The following is a 12,375-nucleotide window of genomic DNA, read 5'->3' as shown; positions in this document are numbered from 1 at the left end:
TAATTCAACTTCCCCTCATTCTGCTTGGCAGCCTCCCCAAAAGAGAACTCGGTGTCACAAGGTCTCTTCCTATGGGAGCAAAGGTCACTACTTGAGGGTACATTTCATGTTGTTTGCCCTGGGACCAGTTTCTGCTGCCCTGGGTGTAAAAACTCCCAGTTTCAGCTCTGCGGTATGGAAACTAGCTGATACATATGGCTTTAGGTCCCACCAGAAGCCCAGTCTGATTCGTTGAGGACAATGCCACAGCTTTTATGTTCCTTGTTTCGCTATATAAATTGAAGAGGGAACCTGTCTGCAAAGGTTGATTGGTTACTTCAGGCATTCAAAGGATTATCATGACCTATGTATGATTATTGGCAACTTTTGGAAGACCACAAGGGACTTTTGCTAGGTTTAGAAGCACAACAGGCTAAGAGATGAGAGAGGGTCAATATTTGTACTTGAGGCCTCCTCCCAAATCCTCTTGATTTATTCTTATGCTTTTCTACCCCAATCCTAGCAGGGCAAGTCAACAAGACAATAGTATTTGACCTGGCAAAACAGACTTGTTTCACATAGGAGAAATTCATTTGTACCCCTGAGTAATATAAGCCAAGTTGGAGCCTATAATCCACTGCTGAAGGTGTTTTTCACTACCTAGCAACAGGAAATTGGCCCAACTGGTTCCCTGAAGCTTTCTGCAACTATCCACAAGGCAGGTTCAGGTCTCTTACCTTTCTTGAGCTGACTCTGAATATCCAAAGAAGTATTGGTGACGAGCATACAGGTATGCCAGGCCACAAAGGGCAGCTAAGACTGAGAGGGGGGAATCAGAGGGCAGAAAGGTTATGACATCTTGAAACTGGGTATAATTTTACCCTTAATTTCATCAATCTTCCAAAACAATTCACATCCTAATAATAACCTTCCTTCCTTCCCCATTTCCTTCTTTCTTTCCTTCCCTCCTTCCTTCCTTCTGCTTCCTCCCCCCCTTTCTTTTTTTCTTTCTTTTCCTACTTTTTCTTCGTTCCTATTAACATCATATTTGTTTCTCTAGATGATGAGTATTTCTTTGGGGGATTTTTTTTCTTTTTAAAAGTTGTTCAATGGTTCAATGGGGGGGGCAGTGGGAGGGTGAGAAAATAAATGCTTATAATAATTAAGAGAGAAACAAATCCCCTCATTGGTCATACCCCAAACTCATTCTGCATTTTAACTTGGATGGCCTCAATTTCCCAGCAACCCTGAGGATTTACAGAACACTCTGGCTAATTAACATTTTGGATTCTGGATCTGTTAACCCTCAACTTTCAAAGTGAAGGAAAAAACTTGTCCACAGTTCTATCAGCCTGAAAGGAGGCATTGGGAAGAAAAAAAATGAGTCTAGTAAAACTGAAGGACTGGAAACACAGGAAACTTGATGTCAACTTGGAAAATTTGTGATCAATCGACATGAATGTTTTGAGTACCAGCTCTCAGCTAGGCATTGAACTAGACACTGGCACTGGGGATGTAAGCACAAAGAATGGAACACTGGCTACCCGAAAGATTCTTGTATCCTAATGGAGGACAGAAGAAGTATAGACACAGGATAAAAATGTGTTCAAAGGGGTGGCTAGGTTGGACAGTGGTTAGAGCACCAGCCCTGAAGTCAGGAGGACCTGAGTTCAAATCCGGCCTCAGACCAAACACTTGACACTTACTAGCTGTGTGACCGTGGGCAAGTCACTTAACCCCAATTACCTTTAAAAAAAAAAGAGCTCAAAGAAGAAACGGCCCAATTTGCTTTGTCAACAGTTAATATTTATTCCTATTTACTCTTCTGGTTGTTGTTATTCAGAAATGCTATTTTGTCAGATGGAATAGCCTTTTTCATTTAAGTCTCCGGAGACAACAGGGTGAGTGAAGGTTAAAGGAAAGTATTTCTATGAAATGAATTGCATGTAAAGCTCATTAGTTGTGAGGAAAATCATAAGCAAGTGATAATAATAAATGACACTTACGGAGTGCACTGAGATTTGCAAAGTGTTTAAATACTTTCCCAACTGATGTGCATATGAGGCACATGCTAGGTGGCCCAATGGATGGAGCACTGGGCCTGGAGTGAGGAAGACTTGAGTTCAAATCCAGCCTCTGACACTTCCTAACTATGGGACTCTGGTCAAATCACTTAACCCTGTTTGCCTTAGTTCCTCATCTGTAAAATGAGCTGGAGAAGGAAATGGCAAAACACTCCAGGATCTATGCCCCAAAAAACCCAAATGGGGTCACAAAGAGTTGGACACAATTGAAATGAGTGAACAAGGACAGAAAAAGATTACCCATAGGTCAGTCCTGAATGCAGCATCCAAAACTATCCAAAATAAAGGTGAATGAAGTCCTCTAGGATGGAGGATTTGCCCCAACTGATGGTCAGCCTGTGTCACCATTAACTAGACCAGGCAGTAAGTCTGCCTAGAGGTAAATCAGGTGTTCCCAGGTAAAGCAGTACATCTGGCCCACCCTTGCTGCTCACTAATGACTCTGGGTTTGCCTTGCCATCATAGTGGCAGACAGAGCTTCCTGGTAGAAGCTTTGGTTCTCTGAGATGCCCCTAGCAAGGCCACCACTGTAAAGCTGATATGGACATGTAATCAATCACTCTATGTCTTTTGTCACTTGCTATCCCTAGCTTATTTCCAGTCACGCTGTAGGTGCTACCTCCTATGCTAAGCCTTTTCTAACCCTGCATCGATTGTTAACATTCTCTCCCTCTTAAAACTACTTTGTGTTATTTTGTGTGTTTTGCCATTTCCTTCTCCAGCTCATTTTCCAGATGAGAAAACTGAGGCAAACAAGATTGTGACTTGCTGAGCATCACACAGCTAATAAGTGTCTGAGGCTGAATTTGAACTCATAAAGATAAGTCTTCCTGATTCCCAGTGTAGTCCTCTATCCACTGTGCCACCCAGCTGTTCTGCCTGGTACATAGTGAGTGCTTAATAAACGCTTTAGTTAATCTAATCTGTGTACATGTCTTCCAAGAAAAATGTAAAGTCTTGAGGGCAGGGACTGTCTCATTCTGCCTAGCGCATTGTCTGGTACACAGTGGGTGCTCTTTTTTTAATTAGGGAAAAAAAAATAAAATCAATCCAAGAAAATTATGGGGAAAAAAAATTAACCAATTGGAAAAAGAGATACAAAATCTTGCAGAAGAAAATATTTTCTTGAAAACTAGAATTGGGCAAGAGGAATGGAATGACATTATAAGACATCAAGAAATAATAAATCTAGAAAAATAGAAGAGAATCTGAAACATATCAATAGGTGCTTAATAAATGTTAATTGAGTTCAATTAAATTAAGAACATTTATGAAAAGAAGTCACACACAAGGTACCTGCAGCCTATACTCTATTTTAGAGACCTCAGTTTTCTAGATACAATTCCAGATGTTCATTATCTAACCTTAATGTGCAAGAGAACAATCTGTCACCAGTGAAATCTGTCCTTGCAGTTCGGACAAACTAGAGCAAATTCTCAGTATCTCATGGCACATGGAAGCAGGGAAAAAATTGTTCCTCGTTTTGTTGGAAGTCATTTTAATGATTTCCAGGAGGTGAAAATGAATAACTGTATGATGATTCCAAAAGGTTATAAAATACCACAGCCATCATTTAGGCAGAAATATCACCATAGTTTTAATTTACCTTGGTTGAAGAACCATCCAGCCATCCAGAAGGTGACCAGGTAGATGGGGTAAAACTCCACGGAGTTTTGTCTGCAGACAGGGAAAAAAAACTGCAGGTTATTTGTGAGGCAACCAGAGGGCACCAATGAAAATGGCTTCTTTTGCAGATAAATGTCCCGTTTGTCCCTGCAGAAGTAATGGGAGTTATGAAACAAAGGAAGACTCTTTATCCTGAATCTAAGCAATGTCTGAGCTTTTCCAGGAGAGAATTCAAGGATGTTTTCCAGAAACCACTTACCACCTTTTTCTGCTAAGTCCTTGTCTGAAGCTTCAATGTGGCTAGGAGGTGACCCTTGGTTCTCAAAAGCTATGCCAGTAGAGTATGGGCTGTGGAGGATTTAACCAACCTGAATAAGCCTGGAATGCAGATCCACTGATGGACTACGGGAGCTATATCTTAGAAGAGAAATAGCCCAGCTAAGTTCAGAGAAGATTATCACCAGAAAAATAGCAACTCAGTAATGACTTGGACTATGAAGACTCAGAAAACTGTGACACTAAAGAGGTTATAATCGCTGTTCAAGAGACGACTAAAATGGACCTTAGAGACCACCCTAATCATGGGTCCTCAAACTCTTGTGTCCTGGACCTGGCTAGTCTGGTGAAGCCTACGAACTCCTCCTCATAATAATATTTTCACATCCATGAAATAAAATACAGAGGGTTATAAAGGAAATCAAATATATTGAAATGGAATTATCAAAATATTTTTGAAAAACAATCTCACCAATCCTAGGTTAATAACCTTTCATCTAGATTAACCCCCTCATTTTATGGATGCAAATACTTGGACGTAAAAGGGAAGTGACTTGCTCAAGGTCTAATAGGTAACAAACAGAAGAAGTTCCAAAAAGGGAACTTGGCTCCACTGACTCCAAATAACCCTCCTTCTATTATCACATGCTCCTTCTACTAATGAAATTACGGTTCTTTCTTCAAATATTGATTGGTTTTTACCATCATGACATTACTTGAAAACAAGTCAGTGTGGTGGTATATTGACAAATGTATACCTTGCTGTCAGGAGATGCTTATGTTTGAATCCTACCACTAACATTTACTAATTGGGTGATCCTAAAACCATTTAAACTCTTTGCACCTCATCTGTAGAATGAGGATGACAAGAATACCTGTGGCATCTACCCTTACAGGGGGAGTGTGAAGATGAAATGAAATGATGTAAGTAACTTGTTGTTCAGTTGTTTCAGTCACATACAACTTTTCATGACCCCATTTAGGGCTTTCTTGGCAAAGACACTGGATTGGTTTGCCATTTCTTTCTCCAGCTCATTTTACAGATGAGAAAACTGAGGCAAACACAGTTAAGTGATTTGCCCAGGGTCATGCAGCTAGTGAGTGTCTGAGGCTGGATTTGAACTCATCAAAATATGTCTTCCTGATTCACACACCAGTTCTCTATCCATTGCTCCAACTAGCTGCTTCAGGTGTAAGTAAAGTGCTTTGTAAACCTTAAAAGCATTATATAAATATCCGTTCTTACTCTATTTAGATTACTCTTCTACAAGTGAGGTAAGGAAATCAAAAAGTAAGACAATTGATAGTTAATTGATAGTAATGATGGAGTGAAAAGAGCACCACCAGCCTTGATGACAGGTCTGAGCTCAAGTCTTACCTTGGACAAATCACTTAACCACTTTTGGCCTCAGTTTTTTATCCACAAAATGACTTCCTTAAAAGATTCTTTGTGAGGATCAAGTAGATAAAGTTTGTAAACTGTTTTATAACCTTTCTCTCTTCCCTCCCTTCCCCATTCTACTGGTATGGAAGACTCCCAGTGAGGGAACTCCCTCTACCAGTGCATATCAGTAAATTTTTCTGCAACTGAGTCTTATAGAGCTACCTCAGTGAACTACAAGACTAAGTGTCTTGGTGGCATCACACAACCCATATAAATCAGAAGCAAGACTTGGACCCAGGTCTTCCTGGCTCCCAGGCCAGCTTTTCACTATACCACACTGTCTCTCTTCTAGTTGTAAAGTGTATTTAAATGTGCCCTGGGTAAAGCCCTTTGTATAGGGCAGTGCAGATGAGGAAGAGAAGAAAGGGCAGAGTAACATAGCCCCTGTGTGAGGATCAATGAACATGCATTTATTAAGCACTCACTGTGTGAACCCAACAGGCATGGTGCTAAGAGCTGGGAATACAAAAGAAGAATGTACAGATGAATAAAAGAAACTGTGATACTCGGTTTGGTTTCTTTGACTTCTGCCATCCATCCATTCCTTCTCATCTCCCTCCTGCCACATCAGCCCAAGCCCTCATTCCCTCTTAGCTAGACTCTTTGCTTTAATCAAATCTCCCCTCCCCAGTTCATCCTTCACTCCACTGACCAAGGAACCTTCCTAATGGGGGCCATCTCCACTTGTCCTGATCTATATCTTGCCACTGGACCCAGATAGCTCCAGAGGAGCCCTCCCTCACTTGAATCCAATTCACTTGCAAGTCATGGCATCATCTTCCTGATGTCATGATTCTCTTTGAAAATGAAGAACAAACAACAACAATCTTCCTAATGCACAGCTGTGATCATGTCACTTCCACAACCCTGGGAGGTAGATGCTATTATTATCTCCATTTTACAGATGAAGAAACTGAGGAACGAAGAGGTTTAGTGACCTGTCATATAACTAGTGATTACTTGGGGTAGGATTTGAACTCAGATGCCACCTACCTGCTTCTAAGTAGCTCTCCTCAGAAACCTTCTATGACTCCTGATTGCCTAGAAGAATAGTTCCCGACATTTTGTTGTGCTGAAATCTCCATTCAGAAACAAAAAAAAATGTTGTGAACCTCCAAGATAATTTACTATGTTACCCATAATATTCTTTACAATTATTTATTGTTTAAGATGTGATTAAAGAATTTTAGTAGGGGCTGTATACAGCACCAACCTTGGAGTCCGGAGGACTTGAGTTAAAATCCAGCCTCAGATATTTATTAGCTATTTGACCAAGTCACTTAACCCCTATTGCCTCCAAAAAGAAGAAAGAGGAGGAGGAGCAGGAGGAGGAGGAGAAGGAGAAGGAAAAGGAAAAGGAGAAGAAGAAGAATTTTAGTACAAACCCTTGAACCATTTTCGTGAACCCCCAAGGGGTTTGAGAATCACTAAATGGGAATGAAATCTATGTCCAGTATATATAAATAAATATATGATAGTAATGATGCAGTGAAAAGATCACCACCAGCCTTGATGACAGGTCTGAGCTCAAGTCTTACCTAGATATAGTTGTAGGTAATGGAAAGGAGTCAGTCAGATAGAGAAGTAAAGAACCATTGAAGGTGTGTGTGTGTGTGTGTGTGAGAGAGAGAGAGACAGAGAGAGAGAGAGAGAGAGAGAGAGTGATCAAAGAGATAAGCACCTTGAAGGGGTTGGCCTTGGCAACAAGAAAGGCCACCTCTTCCTTAGAGACTAAAGCAAAGGAGAAAGAATGGACTGCCAATGTGGAGGGAGGAGAATATATTTGAAGTGCAGAATAGGGGGGAGTAAAGAGTTACCTAGGAAGCAAGACTTACCTAGGAAAATAAAGTCTCAACTCTCTGGACTGGTATTCAAATCCCTCCACATTTTGGAACCAACTTGTTTTTTCCTATCTTATCTCACACCCACTCCCTCTTAACTCCAGCCTTCCTGTATTACATATCCTATGATTCTCCCCCCCCACACACACCCCATGTCTTTGTTCATGCTATTTCCTATTTTCTCAGCCTGGAAAGCCCTCTCTACCTCTTCCATCTATACCTGTTGAAACTTCCCTATCCTTCTAGACCAATACAAATGCCACTTTCTCCACAAAGCCTTTCCCAAGCCCCCTACATCAGAAGCTTCTTTCTTTTCTTTCTTCATATCTTTCATAACATTTGGGTTCATAGAGTCATGAATTTAGAGCTGGAAGGGACCTTAAACATCATCTAATCCAACACCCCTCCAATTTTACAGATGAGGAAACTAGGGCCAGAAATATTAAGTAATTTGCCCAGGGTCACACAAGCAGCAGATATGAAATTCAAACCTAGGTCCCCAAACTCTATGTCTAGTGCTCTTTATACCTCTCTTAAGCATACATAATACATGTTCTATTTTGTATCATAGGTTTTTTTGGGGGGGGGCACCTCTTATCTCTTCTACTTTGCTGGGAGTCTAGCACTTTTTAAACTGTAGACTGTAAACTATTACTTTTATTTCAATATTTTAAGCTCCGTTTAAGCTCACATTTGAAGGGATTATATAATATAATAAGAAAAGCACTGGATCTGGAGTCAGAACAGAACTAGATTCAAATCCTGCTTCAAAACTTATTAGATATGTACCCATAGGCAAGTTATTTAACCTCTGATTCTCAGTTTTGACAAATGTATATAAAGAATATAACAATAGCCCCTACATCACAGGCTTCTAACAAAAATCAAATGAGATAGTATATAGAAAACAATTGTGAATCTTAAGGATATGTGTGTGTGTGTGTGTGTGTGTGTGTGTGTGTGTGTGTACACACACATAAATGTCAGATATTTTTGTCTTCATTTATCCCCAGTAAAATGTAAGCTCGTAGAGGGCAGGACTGTTTCATTCACTTATCTTAAAATTTTCAGTGCTTAACATAGTGCTTTACACATAGTAGGTGCTTAATAAATATATTTGTTAGATGTAATTCAATCTGTATCTTTCCAGCACCTAGCATGGTGCCTTATATATAGCTGTTTTATATGTTTGTTGAATTGAATTGATTTGAATTTTCAGGAATCCAAGAGAGAATTCTATTCTTTTCATTAAAGGACATTCAAACTAAAACCAGTGCCTTCTTTCTCTCTTACTTTTATATATACTGGACATAGATTTAGTATGTTTCACCTGAGATATTCAAAGTATTTAATAAGTCAATAATAATAACCCAAACAGTTCTAGTTATTTCCTCCTCTCCCTCCCTATCACAACTGCCTTCTCCTCTGTTCATTACTGATGTGCTAAAGGAAGTCACCCAACTGTGGTGCCTGGGTCCACCACAGATTTATATTATCTAACCTCACCTGGGCACTCATGACTCATACTGATCCTTTTATGCTTCCTTGATTTACTCTCTATTACATGGCCTGAAACAGCTATTTCAAACTTTTTTTTCTCCCCTCAAGCCTCCATCATCATTCTTCATCCCTCCTTCTCAACAGAGCACCTTGTCTCCTACTTTATTGAGAAAATAGAGGTCATCTGCCAAGAACTCTTTACTCCCCCCTATTCTGCACTTCAAATATATTCTCCTCCCTCCACATTGGCAGTCCATTCTTTCTCCTTTGCTTTAGTCTCTAAGGAAGAGGTGGCCTTTCTTGTTGCCAAGGCCAACCCCTTCAAGGTGCTTATCTCTTTGATCACTCTCTCTCTCTCTCTCTCTCTCTCTCTCTCACACACACACACACACACACACACACACACACACCTTCAATGGTTCTTTACCTCTCTATCTGACTGACTCCTTTCCATTGCCTACAACTATATCTAGGTCTACCAATTTAATTCAATAAAGTTCTTGAGAAATTTAAGTACCTACTATGTTTGAGGCACTGTGCTAGGTGCTTTAGATACAAAGACACAATTTAAATAGCCCTTGCCTTCAAGAAACTTACATTCTACTGAGGGATATAACAAATACAAGCTAATATATTCATCAATTAATTAAATATAAATTAATATAAGCTCTGGACATTTTCTCTGGCTGTTTCCCCATACCTGGAATGTTCTCCCCTCTTCTCTCTGATTACTGACCTCCCTGGCTTCCTTTAAGTCCCAATTAAAATTCCACTGTCTACAGGAAGTCTTCCCTAACCCCTCTTAATATCATTGCTTTCCCTCTCTTAATTATTTCCTTTTTATCCTATATATAGCTTGTTTTGTATAGATAAGTTTGTATGTTGTCTCTCCATTAGCTCCTTGAGGGGGCAGGGACTGTCTTTTACTTCATTTTGTATCCCCAGTACTTAGCACAGTGCCTGACACATAGTAGGCACTTAATAAATGTTTATTGATTTATAAATAAATTCTAAATAAATAATAGAAACAAATAGAAATACCAAATAATTACAAGATGACAATTCTAATAAGTGGGTGAGGAAAAGAGGGCTTCTCGGTAGAGAATTCCTTTAAATCCAGAGGCTCTTTCTCAGTCCTCATCTTCCTCAGCCTCTCTGCACTGTTTGACATTTGTAGATCATCCCCTCCTCCTAGAGACTCTCTCTTTTCTTGGCTTCTTTGACACTATTCTCTCGTTTCTCCAATCTGTTTGAGTCCTCTTCTTTAATGTGCTTTACTGAATCATCATTCATCTCTCACCCCCTACCTGTGTGCCTTCTTTTCTTTGCATGCCCATCAGTTCCCCTGGGTTCAGTTATGATCTCTATGCAAATGATTCCCCGGTCTAATTTATCTCCTAGACTCCAGTCCAGTATCACCAATACTGTTGGACATCTCTACCTTGATTCCCCATAAGCATCTCAAATTCAACATGTCCAAAATGAAAGTTCATTATATTTCTTTTTTGATGAGGCAATTGGGGTTAAGTGACTTGTCCAGGGTCACACAGCTAATAAGTATCAAATGTCTGAGGCTGGATTCAAACTTAGGTCCTCCTGAATCCAAGGCCAGAGCTCTAACCACTGAGCCACCCAGCTGCCCCTCATTATCTTTCTACTAAATCTACCCCTCCTCCAAAGTTTCCTACATCTGGTAAGGCTAGCCTGGTCACCAAGGTTCATAATCCCAAGTCATCTTTGAATCTTCCTTTCCTTCACCAGTCTTTCCTTTCCCCACTTTATCAATAATTTGTCAAGTTTTATTGATTCTCATTCTTTAATATGAGAACAATTAATGGTCTTTAATGTCTCTTGAATCCATCCTTTTCTCTCTTGATTCCTATGCCTACTACCCTTATTCAAGTCTTTGAGCCTCATTCTCTCCTAATGGCCTCTTCATTGGTGTCCAGCATCCAGTCTCTCCCCTCCCCAATCCATCCTCCACACAGGTGTCAGAACACTCTCCCAAAACACTAATGCATTGTTGGTGGAGTTGTGAAATGATCCAACCATTTTGGAGAGCAATTTGGAACTATGCCCAAAGGGCTATAAAAATGTGCATACCCTTTGACCCAGCAATAGCACTTCTAGGGCTGTATCCCAAGAGATCATACAAATGGGAAAAGGACCCACATGTTCAAAAATATTTATAGCAGCTCTTTTTGTGATGGCAAAGAATTGGAAATTGAGAGGATGCCCATCAATTGGGGAATGACTGAACAAGTTGTGGTATAGAATGTAATGGAATACTATTATGCTATAAGAAATGATGAACAGGCAGACTTCAGAAAAACCTAGAAAGACTTGTATGGTCTGATGCTGAATGGAGTGAGCAGAACCAAGAGAACGTTATACACAATAACAGCCATGTTGTGCAATGACTAATGTTGATAAACTTAACCCTTCTTAGCAATACATGGATCTAAGACATCTCCAAAGGCCTCGTGATGGAAAATGCTATCCACATCCAAAGAAAGAACTATGGAGTTTGAATGCAGATCGAAGCATACTATTTGCTATTTTTTTTTCTTCTATTTTGTTTTGTTTCCTCTTTCTGGTGGTTCCTCCTATTGGTTCTAACTCTTCCTTACAACATCACTAATGTGAAAATATGTTTAATAGGAATGTATATGTATAGCTTATATCAGATTGTGCGCCATCTTGGGGAGGGAGGGGGAGAAAAATTTTAAACTCAAAAGCTTATGGAAGTGGTTGTTGATAAATCAAAATAAATTAATTAAAAAAAGAATACTCTCCCAAGTCCAACCATGTTACATATCTGCTCAGAAGTCTTCTGTAACTCCCTATTTACTTGCCTCTAGGATCAAATACTCACACTTCAGCCTGGCATTTAAAGCTTTCCTCAATGTGGCTCCAGTCTACCTTTCCAGACTTAATTTGTTATTCTACATTCTAGCCTTACTGGTCTACAAACTCTTCCTCAAATGTGTATTATATTTCCCACATCCTTACCATTGTATAAACTCTTTGCTGTGCCTAGGTCATGTTTTTTTCTCCCCTTTGCCTTTCCAGTCATTTTCAGTCACGTCCAATTCTTCGTAACCCCTTTGGGGTTTTCTTGGCAAAGATACTGGAGTGGTTTGCCATTTCCTTCTCCAGCTCATTTGACAGATGAGGAAACTGATGTAAACAGGATTAAGTGACTTTCCCAGAGTCACATAGCTAGGAACCGTCTGAAGCCAGATTCGAACTCAGGTCTTCCTGACTCTAGACCTGCACTATATCCACTGAACCACCTTGCTGCCTTTTGCCTTTCCAAATCTTTTATTCAAGGTTCAGGTCAGTTATTACCTCCCCTTTGAGGCCTATCCTGATTCCCCATCCTCCAGGTCCAGTGTATTGTTCTTTATCCTCAATTATCATGTCTTTATTTGTGTGCACAGATCATCCCTGGTACCCTTGAAATGTCTGGAAAAGTGAGGAATGCCTCCAGCAAGCTGGACATCCAGTGTCAAACACCAGGACACCAGCAAGTGGCAATCTGTATCATCAGAGAGGACTTCTAAATTGATATGATCACAGATTCATTTAAGTACTGATTACGTACATGTCATATACTGCCAGG

At 40.0% G+C, this 12,375-nt stretch overlaps 1 protein-coding gene across 1 annotated transcript in view; it reads right to left on the bottom strand.

Annotated features, from left to right (window-relative positions):
• MGST2 (microsomal glutathione S-transferase 2) overlaps nt 1-12,375 on the bottom strand; it is a 34,654-nt gene that overhangs the window by 766 nt on the left and 21,513 nt on the right. The window contains exons 3-4 of the mRNA XM_027867001.1: nt 3,670-3,740; nt 717-798 (exon numbers count right to left, since the gene is read on the bottom strand). Coding sequence (XP_027722802.1) covers nt 717-798; nt 3,670-3,740 — 153 coding nt within the window. The remainder of the gene's footprint in view (nt 1-716; nt 799-3,669; nt 3,741-12,375) is intronic.

Source organism: Vombatus ursinus, unplaced genomic scaffold (genome assembly GCF_900497805.2).
Source record: "Vombatus ursinus unplaced genomic scaffold, bare-nosed wombat genome assembly UNPS02014784.1, whole genome shotgun sequence".
In the NCBI taxonomy this organism is placed as follows: Eukaryota; Metazoa; Chordata; class Mammalia; order Diprotodontia; family Vombatidae; genus Vombatus; species Vombatus ursinus.
This window is presented reverse-complemented; position numbering and strand designations above follow the sequence as displayed.